General features: G+C 40.8%; 1 protein-coding gene across 2 annotated transcripts in view; it reads left to right on the plus strand.

The window, feature by feature from the left end:
• PARD3B (par-3 family cell polarity regulator beta) overlaps positions 1-20472 on the plus strand; it is a 1103837-nt gene that overhangs the window by 945984 nt on the left and 137381 nt on the right. For both annotated transcript variants that reach the window (XM_053597659.1, XM_053597658.1), the window contains exon 21: positions 8110-8245. In XM_053597659.1, coding sequence (XP_053453634.1) covers positions 8110-8245 — 136 coding nt within the window. The remainder of the gene's footprint in view (positions 1-8109; positions 8246-20472) is intronic.

Consider the following 20472-nt stretch of genomic DNA (forward strand, 5'->3'; position numbering starts at 1 on the left):
AGGCTCAAAAACATTGCACCGTGTTGCTGAAATAGACTAGAATACTATCCAAAATATGAATAACTTAAATGGGTATGTTTGGCTAATGGCAAAACTGGCTTCTAGAACTTGAACACAGTCTGGCAGTCTTTGTACAGGCTCAGAATAAAGCAATTACCTGATGCATTGAAGCTGTGAATAATAACGTAGTGTATTGTCGAATTGCAAGTCTCACCATCGGTGTCACTCCTCGGGCATTCCTACCTTTGCTAGACTTGGAGCTAGAGAAGTGGAATGTTCTGATTAGAGAGCCGTCTCTGCATCTCTGCACTGTCTCCAGCGAGTAACGGTAGAGCAGTGTCCTCCATCAGAGGAGGACATGGTGCTGACCTGGTGACAATTCTCAGTCACATGGGAGGAAGCCGCCCTGCTCCAATAAGTGAGATTGCTTTCAACCATTCCTGGTGTGCGTGGAAATGCTTACCATTTCAGAAGTGACAAGGGAAGGGGTCTTTATTTCTTTATGCACCACCACTATGGCTTGTGACATTGGGTCCAGTCCAGGGTTCAAGATTTCCAAGACAAATGTTCAAGCTTTGGGAGTCAGAGGGTCAGTTCCCCACGCTAGGGAAGGAAACACCAAGACAAGGATCTCAGAGGAAGCAGATGCTACAAGCAGGAAGCACATTGAGAAAGACAAAAGGTCAGACTCAGGTTGCCATGGCAAAGTGAGGAGCCCAGGTAAGCCAAGTCACATTGTCTGACGGTCGTATCTCGGTCAAAATGCCCCGGGCAGCTTCCGGACGGCTGGAGAAGGACCCCTGTTCAGGATTACAAGCTGAGCTACCGTGTCCTTATTCTTCCTTATGACCCTAACTTACATGTCAGCCTCTCTGCACTGGTTTCTCAACTTCCCTCTGGGATCCTGACATAAGGGGTACTTTTGCTGAACCCGTGGGAACTTATACAAAGGCACACTTTCCAAAGTTATATACTAGCATACAGCATAGTTTCTCTCTCAGATTCTGCTACTAATTTGTTACATGACATTAAATACTCTCTTAAGCCTAAGCATTGTTTCCTCACTTGTTAAGAAGAGAAATAATATCAGAGATAATTGGCAAAAATCGTCCTGGAAATAAAAGAAGATTCTAGATGCAAAAAGTTTGTTTTGTCTGTTAGTTATTCACCCTTTCTCTAAACTCATTATTCTTAATATAAGAATTTAAAGGCAGCCGTAGTATGCAAAGGGCTCTTAAATTAGAATAACTGTTTTAATCAATAAGATAACTTAAATCTGGTGGAAACTGAATATGCATATGAGCAAAGCCATATTGTTATTGGAGGAACTTTTGGGAGAGAGGGGACAATATCATAAATAGTGATGATGAGTTTAGGAAGAAATTAGGAAGAAATGTTCCCATGGATAGTCAGCTATGGGTCCTAACCTTTCACTGGATTACACAGTGAAAAATCTTATTTGTCAATGTACCCTTGGAAAAAAATTGATATTCTTTATAGGAAACTGGGAGCACAGGGACAACAGAGAACGTACATAACTCTAATTTTAAATGAATATTTACACTGTATAGTTTTTAAAGCTATTTAGGACTAAAATATCATTTGAAGAATTCTAAAGAATCAAGCCCCCTTAAAAGCAATTATTTGTTATTAGGTCTCCTATGTATGGGCCCACTATATAAATGCATTTTCATTATGGGATATTAAATCTCTAGGGTATTAGTGTAAGTGCTGTTGGGGCTGCAGATGCTGTAAATCTTCAGTGTTCTTAATTATTGCTCCTAAGTGCATGTATGAGTCTCTCAAAATTTTTCTTCGACAGAATCTTTATCACCAACAGAAAATAAATGACAATTTTGTCCATGACTATCTGTCTTCAGCTGACTATATTCTTTTCCAGAAAGTTTTTTGGTATTCAAAGAAAAAAATAACAAAATATGAGTGCACATAGTCAGATTTTATTATGTTACTGAGAGTGCAGATGCCACAGAATCTTAGATCTTAGAAAGGTCTGTTTCTACTTTGTTTTTGTTTTTTTTGAGACAGAGTCTTACTGTGGTGCCCAGGCTGGAGTGCCAGGGCACCAGCCTAGCTCACAGCAACGTCAAACTCCCTGGCTCTAAGAGACTCTTTTGCTGCAGCCCCCTGAGTGGCTGGAACTATGGGTGCCTACCACAGTGCCCAGCTAATTTTTCTATTTTTAGTGGGGATGGGGTTTCACTCTTGCTCAGGCTGGTCTCCAACTCCTGAGCTCCAGCAAATCCTCCTGCCTCAGCCTCCCAAAGCATTAGGATCACAGGCATGAGCCACTGCTCCTGGCCTTCTATTTGAAATAAAAAATTTGCCCCTGTTTTCTAAGGTAGAACTATAGTACTGCCAAATTTTAAGTTTAAAACTGGGATGAGTTTTAGCTCCTTACATGCAAAAAGACAAAAACAAACAACCTTCTCCCTAGGCAGGAGATGGAGGAAGATGAAAAAAGAATAGAATCTTGGCATTCTTAAAGGGTACAAATGTGTTTTTTTTTATTTTTTCCTTCTCTGTATCTTTAAATCCTTTTTAAGAAGATCTTTTGAAGTTCTACCCTTTTGTAAATTTAAAAAGATTAACAACATGCTTAGCCAATTAAAAAATTTAAAGGGAACCTCAAAATAACATTTTAAAGTAACTTCATAAAAAATAATTAAAGAATCTTATCAAACACCAAACTCAAAAACATTCTATCCTACTAATTATCATTGACATGCATACTTCTAATTTAAAGAGTTTTATTCAGTGAGCTCATAAGGAGCATCATACCCAAACAGGAATATTCCTGTTAAGGTTCCATTCTATAAAGGCTTTTTCTGAACTGCATCATCAATGTGGGCACCAGATGTAGCACAAGGCTGGTACCTCCACATGCCCACCGCTGACCAAAGGCAAACACTTCTCATGCAGAAGAAAGAGCAATGTGGCTGGAGGCTAATGACACAAAAATTAAAGAGCTATTGGGAATTAACTTTATATAGCTGAGTCCTATTGAAGATGTATGTATTTACAGGCACGTCCACTTCTGTGTATTCACCAAGTAATCACAAATAATTCCGGAGCCTGACCGTGGGGTCGGGGGTTGGTGATGGGGACCAGCTCCTTCTCGTTCAGTCCGTGCTGCGCTTTCCCAGCACGATCTGGAGTTTCTTTGTCTTTCATGTGGGACCTTTGTCATATGTGAATTCTCTTTTGCACCCCATTCAGTTTGATAACAGCTCCCCACATAAGCCTGCTAGAGGTGTAATATGAATTGCCAGAAATCTCAGCCTGCAGTTGTTCTAACATCCTTCTCTAATGAATACAGACTTCATTGCATGTATTACTATTACTTGAGTTACTTCTATTTTCTATGTTTTATTGCAGAGCTCTGTGCAAATAAAAGAATATCAAAAGGTCTGGCTCTAAATGCACTCTGCTAAATTCCCGCTGCCTTGCAATGCCTGCGAGCTGCAGCTACAACACGCCTGCTGCATTTTAATGCCATTCCTGCAAGGCAGCCCGGGATGGCAGAGACAATACTGGTTTGGAGTATTCGCCAATTCTGTCCCTGAACGTCTCCGAGCCTCAGTGTACTCATCTGTAAGATGTCGATAGAACATCGTCCTGACAGGTTGGGTTGAGGACTAAATGACACAAAGTATGCAGAGCACAAATACCGTCTTGGAGCTATCACAGCAGGTCAATGAACGTTAGTTTATTTTCTTCAGCCTGCAGCAGTAAGGGGAGGAGACGAACACACTCACTAAAGAACACTCATAAAGTACTACAGTCGAGGCAGTTAGAGACCGGGAAGACCGAGGCTGGAGCGCAAAGCAGCAGATCGTGCCGCGGTGTGATAGTCGTTACATGTGGGAATTTATTACTCTAATGGCGAAGTAGAAAGTGACATGGTTTCTGAAATCCATTACAATTGTAAGCTCTGTCCAGCTCTATAGTCTTCTAAGAAGGGCCTGTTTAACTAAACATCTGCCTTTAAAAGTATAGGCAGGGTCATTTGTAAAAAACCATTACAATATAAATCTGTTCTGTACTGCTTGAATTCACTTAACTTAACATCTTTATCCTTTGAAAGTGTAAGACTGGCATCGATTACCTACATATGGGTACAGCTGTAAAAGGAAATTTTCATAAGAATGGGCAGGGCAACCAATAACGCAAAAAGCCTGATTTTCTAACTAGCAATGTGAGCTGGGTTTATTGATACTTTGGTTTGATATGGCTGCAATAGTATTTGAGTTATATCATAATCTCATGTCACATCTGAAGCTATTGAGCCAAAGATCTTTACCTCTCCGTTCCATAAAGCCAGGGAAATAGAACAGATGGCACACAAACCGAGAAGGAAGAAGGAAGTAGGTCCTGAAGGTTAGCCTTAGCATCCACTCTGGGTCAGTACACTGCTGGAGGAACTACGTTGGAAGGTAGCAAGCTACAGTGGACAGAATAGTCTTCCAAGTCAGCAAACCTTGTTAATCATCTATTTGCTATGAACATCATATGCTTCATCTTTATTGGACAGCATAATAAAACCTATCCTTTAATATTCTTCTGCGGTTTTGAGATATTTACAACATCTGTTACACAGGACTTGTAAATAAGCTCAACCCAAGCGCCACCACCTGTAGATCTATGGTGGCTGAAGTTCTGGGTTGAGAAGATTTCTGAGACTATGTCTGGGATCATTGGGGGGGGAGCTGTAATTGATTAGTGATGTCTGTTCTAGGCTGAAAGTAGAGTAAGTAAAAGTATGCATCAATGTATTACTAGATAAATGTTCTATAAATTACAACTATTATGACAACCACTATTATTACAAAGGTATCAGTATGTCCCTCTTCAAATTGCTCAATCTCTACATCTTTAGCACAAGATGGAATCAATTAATTGCTTTCATCACAATAGTTGTATGTATAACTTTTATTAATTTGGAGGTAAATGTAGGTGTTTTATCTGTTGAAAAGAGCTAAAAATCAAAAATCAGAATTTTCTATTAGTATATAAAACACTTAGAAAAAATCTGATACAGTTAGTAATGGTAGAATGAGTGTTGAAGAGGGAAAAAGAGAAAAGATATTGAGATGCAGTCTCAGAAAGCTTTGCACTATACTCCATATCTCTTTAAAATATTCACACAAGGGAGAAGACGCAGCATGTTTTGCCCTTAGATGGTCCATGCGTTTCTGGAGATTTTTCATGTTTTTTCTCTGGGGCCAGATTTCTTTTCTGGGTAAGTAGTGATGTTCCTGTAAGCCACAAGGGATTTTCTGAATCCTGAAAAGCTGATTTTGTATTCTTCCCCCTTTCCTTTATTTGAACGGCAATCTGAGCAAATCCATATTTTTAAATTTATGTATTTACAGACCTATGGAAGAATAGTTTACAGTCTGAATGTGATTATATTTCACCATAAATGAAAGAACTTTTAAAAAAAAATTTCTTATCAGTTTTTTTTTTATTATTTATTACTGATGACTTCATTCGACTTGAATTCAATGCTTCAGTTTCTTTGGGGTAAACTAATAGATTATGTATGCGATGTTTGCACCATGCTGATTGAACTCATCTGGCGAGTTTGAACACAGCTCATGAATTTCTGTAATCGGCGGAAGCCTGTGCACTGGATACAGACGCCATGGTCATCTCACATTACTCAAGAGTGAACTGTTTCCAAACAGACTGTGCTGTTCCCCTGCCTGCCTATGGTTCAGAAAAGCTCATCAAGTATTTTAACGTTTTCTTATTGTTATCTTTTTAAAGTGCGCAAAGAAAACGTTTACTTAAAAATATATATATCATACAGAGTGGAATAGTAGACATTGGAAACTCAAAAAGGAGGAGGCAGGGAAAGGAGTGAAAAATCATTTACTTGGTACAAAGTGCACTATTCAGGTGGTGGGTACATGAGAAGCCTGGACTTCACCACTATACGTACAATATATCCATGTAACAAAACTCCACTTTACCCCCTAAATTCATGGAGATAAAAAACTAAATATCACAAAGAAAGAGAATTAGAATTATTTTGAGAGTTTTAAAATACATACTGAAGAAAAATAAAAGTATGTGAACCCTAAGTGCTCGTCTTTTCTGAATGAGCAGCATTAGCTGCGGAAGGTCTGGTGAGGATTCCGGAAGCCCAGAAGCCTGTCCTGACTGCCCTCAGCGCACTCACATGGGCAGAGGTACGGGCTGTGGTCCTGCTTTTGATTAACTTGCCATCTAGTTTGGGAAAAATGCTTTTCCTCCTGAAGGTGTTTACTCACCATCTTCCTTTTATAGTTTACAAGCATAATTTTTAAATATTTTAACAAAATAGATGACTTCTTTCTATTGCTTTTAGATACCTCATTTTACCAGATATCTCATTTAAACTAAATCTCAACTATAATATTGGAGATCTTTATGACATACAAGGCTCTTCACACTAAGGCCCTGCTGACCTCTCAGGTCTCACCATTCCCTCATTCCCTACCCACTCTTATGTCCTCAACCTGCTACAGAAGTAATTCTTCCATAGTGTGAAACACGGATGTCGGTATGATTGCTAAGCAGTTACCAGCTGGGTTAAAGGACCAAAATTTGCAAGTGATGTACCTTTGTCAGTTATTAGAGTAAATTCAAAATATTCCTAAAGTCACCAGCACTTACTTTTTTCTAATTTGGTCTCTAGCTGGTGTCCCCTGGCCATGTGTGTGAGGCAGGACAGAAGTTGAGGACCACTGCTAGCCGAAACTGACTTACTTGCATGTCCCTAACGGAAGATGCTTCCTCACTATTGTGTTTGCCCTGCCCTTCCCTCTGCCTGGAGTATCCTCATCTCCCCTGCATGGCTGTGGAGCACCGATGTGTTCTTCAGGGCTTAGCTACAGCATCATTACCTTCTCGCCTCCTCCATGGGCCTTCCGTGATCCTCCACGGCCCTGCTCTCCCCTGGTCCAAGTTCAGCACTCTGTGCTCCCAGGACCCCTGTGCAAGTCCCCACTCACATCACAGTTGGTTGTCATTCAGGGGTGGGCAGCCTGAGGCCTCCAGGCCAGACATGGTCCTCCCGATTCCCATGTGCGGCCCCTGACTGAATTCAGACTTCACAGAACAACCTCCTTTGTTATGAGGATCTGTTCTGTAAAAGTGGGATCCAGACAAAAGGCCACACTCAGGCATCCAGAAGGCCACAGGTGGCCCCAAGGCTGCAAGTAAGGACTAGGACCTGTTCACTTTTATATTCCTAGATCTTAATATAAGGTCTGGCACAACGGGGCACGCAGTCACGCCTCAGATGAAACGGCAAAGTCGCCCGTCATTCTCCTCTTGCTTGCTGGCCCTGAATGACATTGCTTGATATCAGTTCTGCTGAAATGATCTCAGTAAACTAACTTAAGCTTAAAGGGAGGTGCTAGCGGAAGAGTTTGGGGTTGGGTGGGTAAGTTACTGGAAAAGCTGTAATTCCTGACAGCAGCAGTGGAAGAAGAGAGACGAGACAAGGGCAAGGGCAGTCTGGTGTCTCCTGGCCTCCTCCAGCCTCTGTGGCTTTTTGGCATGGTTTTCCCCCTCTTTTCTTTGCCTGTACCCTGGATGTACCCATTTGTTTACAGGGTAGTCCCCTCCCAAAATTCATGAGTCTCATTGAAATGAACAGCAGCACATGCCGACCCTGTCTCACTCACATCCAACCTTTCGGTCAAACAACTGGAACTTTGTCCCAAATAGGCAACACTTATGTGAGAAATTGAAATACCCACATTAAAATTTTACAAAACTCTGCATGTATGAGTATAAGGGAAAAAAGTGATGGGTCTTTTAATTGCTCTAAAAGGTTAGGACTTTATCTGACCTTCTCATTCAAAAGACATTTATTAATCTCAAGTCAGATGTTTTGACTCTTGGGGTTAACTGTAGGCACGGAAGGATCATTTCTGTGTTCATTTTTATTACTGATTTCCCCATTTTCCTAGGATAGTTGAATTACATTATTGAATCTTTCAAATTTGAATGTCAAGCTCTTTATTAGGAAGATCCAAAAGTGACTTTGAGGATGCTGCACCCGTGTGACCATTTCTGTTTGATTCTATCCCATAGTGCCCGTCCCCCGAGTGGGAGCACCGACCGGATCCAGAAGTTGAGGAAGGAGTATTATCAGGCTCGGAGGGAAGGCTTCACTTCGTATGAAGATGAGGAAGGGAGAGCGAGGCAGTCTGATTACGATTTTCTCTGGGTAAGCCCTTGCCTGATTCCAGCCAAGTGAGTTCCTCTGTATTAGGATAGTTTAGAGCAGAGGAACATGGTCAAGAATGTTCTGTTCATAGCAGATTCTATTTAGGCTTCTTAAGTTTCTTAATGTAGATATGAACATTATTCAAACCACAGCTGGCTTCTCCCACGGAAACCGTTTACATAAATCAAACCACACTCACGCACAGGAGTCCTTTCTAATTGCTCTCATGCTTACCTCCTGTCCGGGGGGAGCAGAAGTGAGCTACTTTAAAGAGGACAAAGAATCTTTGTCACCATCCACTGAACGTCGATCCTTATCTCAGACATCTGGGACAGCATCAATAGACTTTGCAACAGAAGTCATGTCTCCTTTTGGAAAATGATTATTAGAAGTAAATTTTCAGAAGAGTTATTGTCAGAGATATCAATTGTTTGTTTATTGGATCTGAGCATTTCACATTCTGCTGATCTTACCAGTAAAGCAGGATGGCTGAGTTTTGAGATAAGGGCAGTTTTTGTATTAAAGGATTCTTTCTGCCAAATCCGTCAACATTCAGGGAACAGAAAAGAATATTGTGACCACTGAAGAGATACTCTCTGGGTATTTTCAGGGTAGAATGATTCATTCTCTTGTTTTTTCTAAGAAGGCAAGTCTGTGCCTACAAAACACACTTAACTCTTGAGCATCCACAGAAATGCCCTAGAGGAGGCGCTTAGAGGTGGATTAAATGTTTGCATCTGATACGGTGCCTGGCACAGACCAGGTGCTCAATAAACACTAGCTCTCATCACTAATGCCATTACCGGAGCCGCGCCGAGCGTGCTACTCTCGTGTCTTTGCTGTAAGTCAGTTCTCCCTCACCGTCTTTGATAGTGATTACTGCCTTCTACTGCAGTTTTAGTGCTGTTCTCAGAGTCAGGTGAGGGAATCTATTATCCCTGGTGCCCACTAAAGACACCACCTCCTCTGAAAGGCAAATCTATTAAAGGGAAGTTTGCTCTTCTGTGTCACACACTCATGTTTACGCTTCCAAAGTCAGGCAGGGGAGAGTAGAGTTCAACCCCTGAGCCCATTCACGTCTGTGCTGAGCTGTGAGTCATGAGTGCTGCTTACACTGGGCCTTGAAAATCAGTTTCAGAACCCACCACTATTGGGCAGAGCAACTGAAACTCCCCAGCCCAGGATATCCCTGCTGTGCAATGAAGTTTAAAAACATTACTCAGAACTACACAGTGAGGACTGGCAATCTCAAACCAAGCGGCTTCAGACAATGGATCAGAACAAACAGCTGTGTATTGGTTTTATTATGGATGTTAGGATTAAACAGAATGACACTTACAGTGATGGGGAAACTTGTCTCTTAGACTCTCAGTAGCAGAGGAGAAAGATTTCCACAGAATAACAGATTAGGTAACAATTCACTCTGTTTCAAACTTGATCGAGATGGATTTACTGCCTTTGACCAGAGAAGGGAGCAACCTGTTAGGTAAGGCTCGGCTCCCTCAATAAACCAGCAAGCAATCAATAAAGGAAAGTTATTTCCACCGTAACCAAAACAGAGCACCATGTCTAATGTGCTGAAAAGTGTTCCATCTCCAAATCACTCTGAATTCCTATGAGCAAAATAAGACGTGTAATTTTAGCTTAAATAGTCCTGGTTATTTTGATCTCATTTTATATGACTTTCTTACAACAAGCCGAAAGAATGAAAATGCTTAACCTTCATGAGACTTAAAGTTTCCTCTGACCCTCTGCATACCTGAGGTAGGTAACTATACCCTTGGGCGCTCCCTTTTTTTAATGATCCTATTTTTATGCCAAGTAAATGTGTAACCAGACCATCTAGTGAGTAAAGAAGTATCTCTATTTTAATTTGTGTTTCCCATGCTCCGGTGTGTTGAGCTTTGCCAAGAGTGACTGATTTTATGTTTCACAGACAATTGGGGCCTGAGGCTTCCCAAAGGGCTGCTTGGGAAAGGCGCTGTCATAAAAGACGAGTGTTCTCTGTGATGGCCTGGGATACTCCAAACCAGGGAGTAGAATCTCAGCATCCTTTCCTCTCCTCTCCCCAAGCCAAGGAAAAACACTAGAATCTTTTGTTCAGCATAGACCTGAGAAATAGCACCACTGGCTTGCTACTTTGGATGAGATCTAGGAAAGCAAGTTTAGAAAGTTAACATTTTGTTTCTGTCAGGCAGCCAGACCCAACAGGGCCACTTTTAGGAGATTGTGGTTCCTAGGTAGGCAGATCTTCAGCATCATGGGGGGGGGGGGGCACCTGTTAAGATCAGATTGGCAGTTCGATGTAGGTTAGTGGTGGGACCCAGGAGAGGCCCCCAGGGGCATCCGGCATTCTACCCCACAAATTCTAAAAATAGGGCATTGACTCTGACCACTTCAGTGAACACCAAAGCAGTCAAACTTCTCTAACAAACCCATTGCATGCACCACCATCCTCAGAAATACGTTCGTGAACTTAGAACTGTCCAAGGCCAGGATCTCAGATGGAGGGACCTGACCGATGCTTCCTGGAGTCATCCTATACCCATGAACTTCTGAACTGTCCAAAAGGATAATTAGGAAGATAAGTTACCTAACAACTACTTTTTAAACTAGTTTAAAAATAGGCCAGAAGGAATGAAAGTATCCTTACAAAGTGTTCAAAGCCAAAATATTGAAAATAATCACTTGAAAGATTATTAGAGTCTGTGAATAATTAAAATTGTTTGTTTTCAAGACTGATGTTTTTTCCTTTGGCCTGTCCCAGATTTTCCAGATCTTTCCAGGCCATTTGGTCATTAGTTCTGTACCAGCATCACACCTGCCTAGTGGCCTAAAGCCTCAGACCTCTGTCCCTGCTCCTCCAGGTCCTCACTTGCTCTCTCTTCTCCTGTCTTTCTCTCCCTTCCCTTCCCCTTGTCTTCTTCCCACCCCTCCTCCACTCTACCGTACCCTTTTTCCCGTCTCTCTTTTCTTCATGTCCTGTCAATTTTAACAAGTATTTGCTCAATCTTAGTGTAGACCAGATGCTGGTAACAAGGATATGACATAGTTTCTGCCTTAGAGGACTCATGATCTAGCCAGGAGTACAGATATCTAAGCCCAAACAAAATAGAACAATAATATGTGTCATACATGCTGTAATACAGAGAGGTCTTAGCTTCTATAGGAACTCAGAGCGACTGAATTCTGCTGGGGACAGGGTGGTGGGAAAGCTATACAGACAATTTGGGAATTGCCTGAGAGGACATATTTGGTTCTTTCTTCTCTCAAACTTGGTGGATTTTGTTTGCTTTTCCAAAGGAGCTCCTAACTTACTTCATTTGTTTATATAAATAACTACGCACAGATTGTAAGATTTGTAAATATGGACCTGAGACCTTAAAAATCTTTTCAGCTGGTCTGAAAAGCAGCAAAAGAACATGTTGGAAGAATTTCAATGGCTGCGAGGGAAACATTCTAGCAGTTTTCATAGGCACAATTAAGTAAGCAAGATATGCTAGCTGTGAAGAGTTCGTATTTGCCAAAAGAAAACCTAATACCTGTTATCTGCTAGTATTTTATTTTTTGTAACACTTGTTAAGACTGTCACAGTCGTCTGGCAATGGGCTGCTTTTTTTTTTTTTATTAGCAGATAAAGATTATCCACTTATTTAACAGCAGCATTAACTCAGAAGTAATTTCAGAAGTAGGATGGCTCTGAAGTCTTTTTAAAAATATTAGCACCTTTCTTGTTGTTATTTCAAGAGCTGTACAGCATGTGTCACTATCCCACCTCCTTTTTTAAAAGATCTTTGGCTAAATAAGAAGATGTTTATCTAAGAAAGGTTTGTAGACACATGGATGGAAGGGAGGACAAGTTTGTTTATATATGGAAAAAAAAGTGGGAGTTAAAACATCTTAAACTAGCACAGAATGCTAGTTTCCACTGCCATAAAAAAACATGGGACTACATCTTCCTGGCAAATGGGATTGGCTCAGGTAGACCTTGTTGGGTGAATAAATGTAAACATTCTGAAAGGTTTGTTCCCCCCATCCTGAAGATGCTGTAGGAGCCAACTTAAAGAAACGTATTTGGCAGCTGATCTGGACAGTGAAAGACAAATCCAGTGAATTCTGTACTCGGGACAAAGGGAAAGCGTGATGCCGAGCTCGTGCTGACCATCTTGGGGAAGGATTTAAGGTGGAATGTGCCATAGCCAAGCAAGTATAGAAACTATCAGAAGGTTCTTTCTTCACACAGGGAAGATAGAGTCTGAGCTTAGAATGCTGTCATGTCACTGGGCCAAAACCAGGATTGAGACTCATGTGTACTTTCCTTGACTGCTTCTTAAAGGCATCTGATAGGAACTGAGTACACTGAGGGGCAATTCTAGATTAGTCGCGACTCTTATATTGCAAAGAATAGAAGCCTAACTCAACCAGCCATTAGGAGCCTCTTTCTTTATCTCTCAGCCTTGGTATTCTCTCCATTGACACCATTTTGAGGGGCTCCCATATGGCAGAAAGACAGCCATCTGCAGCTCCAACACAACGCTGTGGAAAGAGATAGTCTCACTTCCAGTAGATCCAAGAAAAATCCTAGAACTAAGATTGGTTTTATTATGGATGTTAGGATTAAACTACACTGCTCAATGGCTTGATCAGCTCATCCTAGGTGACATGTCCACTCCTGAACCAGTCTTCATGTCCAAAAAGATGTCATACTCTTCCTGGCTGGAGCCAGGTCCCAGGGCCACCCCAATAGCAGAAAGTGAGTCAAGACCACCAAAAATCCATAAATACAGTTCAGGTGAGAAGGTAATCCCCAGAGAAAAATCAAGATGTTATTAGCAGCAAAAGGGAAGGGTGATGCCTGTGGCTCAGTGGGTAGGGCGTCAGCCCCACATACGGAGGGTGGTGGGTTTGAACCCGGCCCTGGCCAAACTGCAACAAAAAAAATAACCAGGTGTTGTGGCGGACTCCTGTAGTCCCAGCTACTCGGGAGGCTGAGGCAGGAGAATCACCTGAGCCCAGGAGTGGGAGGTTACTGTGAGCTGTGTGACACCAGGGCACTCTACTGAGGGCGATAAAGTGAGACTCTGTCTCTACAAAAAAAAGAAAGAAAGAAAAACAGCGAAAGGGAAAATGGATGTAGGCACAATTGGGAGTTGTCTACCACAACTCAGAATTCTAACAGTGATGTCAGCTTCCTTCATCTTTTTAGATTTTCAAAAGAAGAAAATTTCCCATGCACATGTTTGCCTCTTTATCATTTGAAAAATAGATCTATAATCAATCTTAAATTTTTTACCACTGCTTGCTCTGTAAAAAGAAAAAGAAAATTTATTTTTATTTGTTGGTTCAGGGTCACTGAACTATCCCAGGAGCCCTAACAATGTCAGTGGATTATTGGTGAGAAATTACCAGACTCGCGGATTTTTTATGTACATAGGCAACGGAGAATTTTAGTTCAGCTCAGGTCTGAAGGCACTCTTCCTTTTAAGTAGAATTGCTCTGTCTCTCTCCTCATGGATTACGGTCTTACGACAAGTACATATTCTGTTCTTAAAAGCTTTAAAAGGGAGGCCATTGAATGGGAGTATCCAGAGGCTGCAGTAGTTTGGCTGCTGCCCTACGGGAATCAGCCCCTTCTCAGTGAGGCGCCCTCTTGTATCCCATGAACGGTGCCCACTCAGTGGTTGACCTCATCAACATGTCAGTGCTTCCCCTGATTCCCTGAAAACTGAACTGAGAGCAGGACTAAGGCAGAGAAAAAAGAATAGAGAAAGCTGTGCTTGGTTGGGTTAGGTGGGTTTTAGAAAGGCCTGAGGTTTGGCTGAACTTAACATTGGTGAAATATCAAATGCCACTTGAAGAGCTGGGATTTGTTCACCTACATTTTAGAAAGGAGAGAACAATTAAGGAAAGAAAAAGACAAAAAGACTTTTTGGGGGGGGGCAGGTTTGATGGCTTTAGCCATTTTCATGTTTCAGTGTAGGTTTTATAACAACTTGTTGACATATAAGCTAGATGGGAGAAAATCTAGAATGTAAAACATAGGAGTGAATTTATAGTCTGTAAACATAGTGTAAATCATTTTGAAAGGACACATGTTTACAGGCAATCCCCAATACAGAAGTAAACTATGTTCCAGAAGAGGACCGTCTAGAAGTTGGCAATTTGGAACTAGGAATGGTGTTTCCCATAGGAAAAACTATATATATTATCGGTTGTTAGGGGCTCAAGCCAGTGTGCAAAACCTCACTAAAATCCAATAATCTGGCACTAATGACAGAATAATCCAGGAGCAGGAACCAGGAGCCATGTGAGCCAGTGGAGAAGGAGTTGCTCTTTTTCCCTCTTCCCTAGACACATTTTTTAGATATCTTGGAGCCTCTTCCCACCTGTGGTTCCCTGACCCTGAGTTGCCCCTCCCTCCCCATCATCTTACCCCACTTAAGCCCACCCTTTCCCCCCAAGTGTTCAGGAGTCCAAAGCCACCTCTCTGCCCCACCCCCATCCCAACAAAATTACCATTCTCTCAGTACAGATCATCTCAGCAATATTCAGAGGGGGTGTAGGGGAGGAGAAGGGACAGGAGAGAAGCTAATGGAATCTACTCCTGGAACCAGCTCATTCCTGATGCCTTGTTGCTACCACAGCAGCTTATGACTTCTCCAGTAAGTCTCGTCCAATGTACAGAGTCCAGGCTTCCCCAGGTCTCCCTGCCAGTGGGCAATGACCGGATCCCGGGGGTAGCACTGGTTTCTCCAACAAACTGGCCCTCACTTCATCCAAAGGAACCCACTTGTTCCTGATCCCACCCACTGCGCCCCATGGGGCCAGTTGCTGCAACCTACATGGATGTTCCTCCTCAGCTCTGCCTGGGAATCTGCCCAAAGACGGCTACTCTAAACTCCTCCTGTCCTCTCATCCTGTCTTTCAAAACACATAGATGTCCTGAGCTTTAGAACTCATAATTTAGCAGGTATCAGAAGGATTTCAGCTTTGCATGTGAGACCAGGGACTCTAGTTAGACTGCCTGAGTTCACAACAGGCTGTCCTACTTATTAACTGCGTAAATTTGGGCAATTTATTTTACCTCTCTGTCTCTTTTGGAAGTGAGATAATAGTACTATTTCATAAAAGCATTGTGACACATGCATGATTACTTAAGCCACATAACATGGTATCTAAAGCACGTAGGAAGTGTTAATGCAGGTGAGCAGTTGTTACACTCTCCTCATATGGAGGCATGCAGACTAATACGTTCCATTGGCTGGATAACCTTTCTATCATAGTCAGTATTGGAGCTCCTTAACCACTTGGTTATTCCAAAGGCAGGCCTTATAGTCCTGCTCACTCTGAGAAGTCCATGACCACTTCAGGTGGTGACTGTCAGGCTTGTCAGGCACTTTTGGCAAATTCCATCAGTGCAAAGGTCAATATCTATTTCCCTCTCTCCCACAGACATACTTTTCCTTTAAGTGTATTCCTTTCATCCTTGACCCTGGGGCACACCTAATCTCTCTAATGAGCTTATGCTAAAATCAAAGACCAGAAGAAAGTTGACTTCAAGCAGCTCTACTTCCAGCTATGCAAAAACCTTGAAGCAAAGAAATACCAGGATCCCGTTAAGGGCTTAAATTAAGAAGGAGAGTAGAGGGTGGCACCTGTGGCTCAAGGGGTAGGGCCCCGGTCCCATATGCTGGAGGCAGCGGGTTCAAACCCAGCCCCGGCCAAAAACAAAAAAAACAAAAAAAAAAAAAAAAAGGAGAGCAGAATACAAAAAGAATACATACACATTATTTACTCGGCAATTATACTAAACTAGATTGTTCATAACAATAGCGTTATGTATTCAGTGCTGACTCTACCTTATTTAAACTGTTTCATACAGTGGTGTTGTGAGGTAGGGTATCTTTAATCCTGTTTCACCGATGAGAAAAATAAGGTCCTAAGACCTTGCCCTATGGCCATACCATCATTAGCAAAGCTGATTTTCAACTCTGCACTGACTCCCATTGGAAAGAGAAAGAAAGAGCACTCCTGTAGCCAGTATTGAGGTACTTTTAATATAAGATATGTGAAAGAAAGGGAATGTGTGAGTATTTGCTTATAAGCATTCTGAAAACTTATTTTTTTCTGATGAACTTCTCTTTAATTATCACCCTTAATTTGTTTTTGAAACCAATAATATTGTACCAGAACTAAAGTTTGGTGGTGTTTTATTATTTTCTTTATAAGTCTAAATGAAATCATTCTTTTTATGCTATAATCAAATAAGGTACCCATCTCTGGCTCAAACGCAAACCTAAATAGCAAAACAGCAGAAAAAGAAAGTTCAGAACCATGTTATTTTTCCATAGTATGTCAAAAAAAACCTCTTCTATACTTACATTAGAGTGAAAAAAAAGAACTCTTTCTGCTTCTAATGAGCAATTAATTCCAGTTCAGGATGTTGAGTTTAAAATAGGTTAAGTTCCCCCAAACCACAACCGTTTGCGTTGGATCGCAGTTAAAACCCAGAATTCCAACTTCTACAATAATAACATTCTTTTCTTCTACTGCAATAGGGGAAATGACCATTTTATGCAACATAAGAGAAACCACAGCAGAAACTCCTATGAATTCCAGATTTCTTAAACTGTTCTCGATGCTGTTTAAAATCAGTTGGATACATTTTATTTTAGCAGAGCTTACACATCCTAAAATAAACTCTGGGTACTAAATCAAAAAATGAAGATGTTCACAGTGTAAGATAAGAAAATCCATCTAACTGGTATTTACAGCAGGCATATCACTTAAACTTGACAACAATTAGAACTCCCCCGTAAGCCATGCCGCCACTCAGACCCCATGGTGCCTGGTATCTCCTCACACAGCTTCCCGGTAACTAACCAATCAGATCACTGCAGTGGCCATCTTGTTCCTTCAGCTTAAGGAAAGTTTTGACCCAGAGTCATTCTGAGATTTCACATCATTTGGTTCTTATTAAGTAGTAACTAGCCTGGTGTTGTGCTGGGAGAAGGAAAATTCACAGAAAGCTCTCCTCTGAATCTACAGGAAGCACACTTGAATCAAAGGAACCCCTGAAATGAGAATGATCCCTGCATCAGTATTGCAGTGGCTACTCTTCACAAAAAGAATGACCACTTTGGGGTTTTTTTGGGGGGGTTGGGGGGGGTTTGAGACAGAGTCTCACTTTGGCACCCTCAGTAGAGTACCATGGCGTCAGAGCTCACAGCAACCTCAAACTCTTGGGTTCAAATGATCACTTTTGAATACAGTTAAAATGACACCTCCCATACTAGAGGCTGTACCTTTGCAGTCCTCCAATGAATCTCATTAATTTCTCTGTGTTTCCTTCTGAGTCACAGTGCTAGTTTTCAGAATGCTTAAGAGAAAGTGCAAAAGTTGATACCTCTGCATTTCAGCTAGGCTGACAGGACAACTTTGCCATTTACTCAAGTAAATGATCTAAGAAGAAAGGGTATAATATTGTTGTTATAAACCATTGAGAAATAGTTTCTTTTCTACTTTCAGGATAAGACTTCTGTGAAGCAAAGGCATACTTGGGTTTTATGGCCATGAAGCTTTCTTCAGATGATTTAGTTCATTCTATGTCATCTGTCCCTGGGCCTATTCCGAGATATAACTCCATTCACTAGGCAGCAAAGCCAAAGCAGCCCTTGACAGTTTCTGCAGTTGTTCATTTCTTTGTTGGTTTATTCATTCAGTGCACACTCAGTAATGTATGAATGCGTAGGAAAGTGTACATCAAGGCTTGCATCACCAACACTTAGCTACAAGAAAAGAAAACATGACTGGGGGTGCGCGTGTGTGTATGTGTAAACATATCAGTGTGTTGCATCTTCTCCTTCAGAGAAACAGTAGGAAATGTCGTATAAGAAAGACGTTCCCCATCACGATCTGATGTCTTTTCTTTAATGAACCTTCTGGTTTGCTCTGTAATAACAGATACCTCCAAACCATGTGGAGACACCTTCATTTTTCAGTTTTGTTTTCTCATCATCACTAATTGCCAGAGTCACAGATTGTTTCTGAATTGCAAATCTATTTTAATTGTTACATTTATCAGCCACTTATTTTTCCTTCATTTCTCACATGAACCAGGTTTTCTGTTTTCCGTGCAATTCCCTTTACAGAAATTTCCCAGATGTAAATTGTCGGGCAGTACTTCAAGCAGCAGCATGCTGTGTGTGCCTGTGGTTACAAGGGAATCAGAGACTCACGTTTCAGAGGAGGAAATCACAGTCTCACGATCAACGTGAATGATGTCGGGAAGGAATATTTTAAAATAGTACTTAAATTGGCGATGGGAAAAAAAATGCTACGAGATTTAGGAGTTTGTGGTTTGTACGTGACTGTATGAAAGAGACAACTTTCTTCTTTGTACGTAGGGATGCCTATGTATATAAAATTAAGGAAACTCTTCCCTAAATACATGACAAAGGGGGGGAAAGACAAGCAAATAGGAAAGAACTGACATTTTGTTTTAAGCATTTGGTATTTCCCTTTAATTGATTTGTAAATTTATGAAAAATTTGAGTACCTGCCCATTTAACTCCCAAGACTTTCCTAGCTTCCTTGGAGATTTTCTGTCTAAAGAAAGAAAGCCTGTTAATAGTCCCTATCAATTAAGGAAAAACATAAGCTCATGCCCATTTATGTTGTGTCACTTTGGCCCCACAATTGGAGAACAAAATTTCTACGTGGGTGGTTGCTCAGTCGTACATTCAATTTATTAATGAATGTGTTAGACCTTTATTCGGAGACAAGTTTGTGTGAGACATTGACTCAAAAGTGAATAAGGAGGTCATGTCTAGTGGGTAAGGCAGACAGGAAACACAATTTCAAATATAATGAGATATTTAGGAGTATAGTTATACAGGAAGAGATTGATAAGCGAATGCATAGGAAAGAGAGACTGAGAATTAACGAGATAGATGTGCTTTTATCCCTGTGAAGTTTTCCCTGGTGTGTTCCACCTTCCCTTTTGTCTGCATTTAGGGCTGTCTGCCTCCAAGTAAGCTACTGTGTCTAGAACAATTGCCCTCTGTAATTCTGAAACAAGCATAAAGTGGCTTTTATCGTATGTTCCATTGATGATCTTGTCTTCAGGCCTGACCTCTCAGTTTGGGGATTTCAGCGTTCGTGTGTCACATCTGTCCCGATTACTGACCAAGATCAGCCCTTGATGGTAATTTTTCAAACTGTGTTTCCTGACTTACTAGATGAGGATAACATCAGATGATCACCATAGTCATTTCTAAATAATCTTAAATAGATTATATCAGAAGGCTAGCCAGACAATAAATATGGGGTATCGGATGGGGAAATTTTTGTTTCATGTTCAATGAATGTACACACATACACACACACACACACACACACACACACGTGCTGCGGCATGATGTGAACTGTGAGTCTTCTTGGGTTTTGATTTTAAAAGGCTGAGAAACTCTGGTTTAGACTTTAAATTCTATATCTGGTTGTTCACAGTTTCTTTTAAAAGTCCCACACATGGTACTTGTTTCACACTGGGGACATTAAACATTTTTTGACTAGGTATTACTGACTAAATCCAACCTGAAACACACAATGAGTGGCACAGAGTTTGCTTTTCTTGTTTACATCTACATATCAATATGGATAGATAGCTATAGAAAGATAGAGACTGATTTTAGTCTAACAGCCAAAGGCTTATGTAGCTTTTAAGTAAACATATTGAAAGAGTTTACAGTTATACAGCCAGAAATATTTCATAGACCATGTGGGTACACTTGGCATACTCCAGACTTTCTTATTCTCCCAAGAATTGCTATTTTTTCTTTTCTTTTATATTTAATTTTTTTATCATACAAGTAATATATGCTCACTCTAGAAAATTTAGGTAATTGGGAATAGTGATAAAATGAAAATGTGAATTATGAACACACAAAAAATAAACACTGTTTATGTTTTGTAGTATTTTCCTTTGTAGAGACACATGCAAATCACATATAGTAATTAAATTAGGATACTTCTGAATGTTGTCACTTAAACCACTTTTGTTTTTTACTTTCTACTATAATGTGAGCATTTCCCATAGCATTAAATATTCTTCAAAAAAATGTAGTTAAGTATTTCATTAATACACAGATTTCCTAAAAAGAATATTAAGTAATTGGTTAATCACTTTACTATTATTAAACATTTACATTGTCTTCCTCATTTCTTAT

The sequence above is a fragment of the Nycticebus coucang genome, chromosome 7, assembly GCF_027406575.1.
Source record: "Nycticebus coucang isolate mNycCou1 chromosome 7, mNycCou1.pri, whole genome shotgun sequence".
In the NCBI taxonomy this organism is placed as follows: Eukaryota; Metazoa; Chordata; class Mammalia; order Primates; family Lorisidae; genus Nycticebus; species Nycticebus coucang.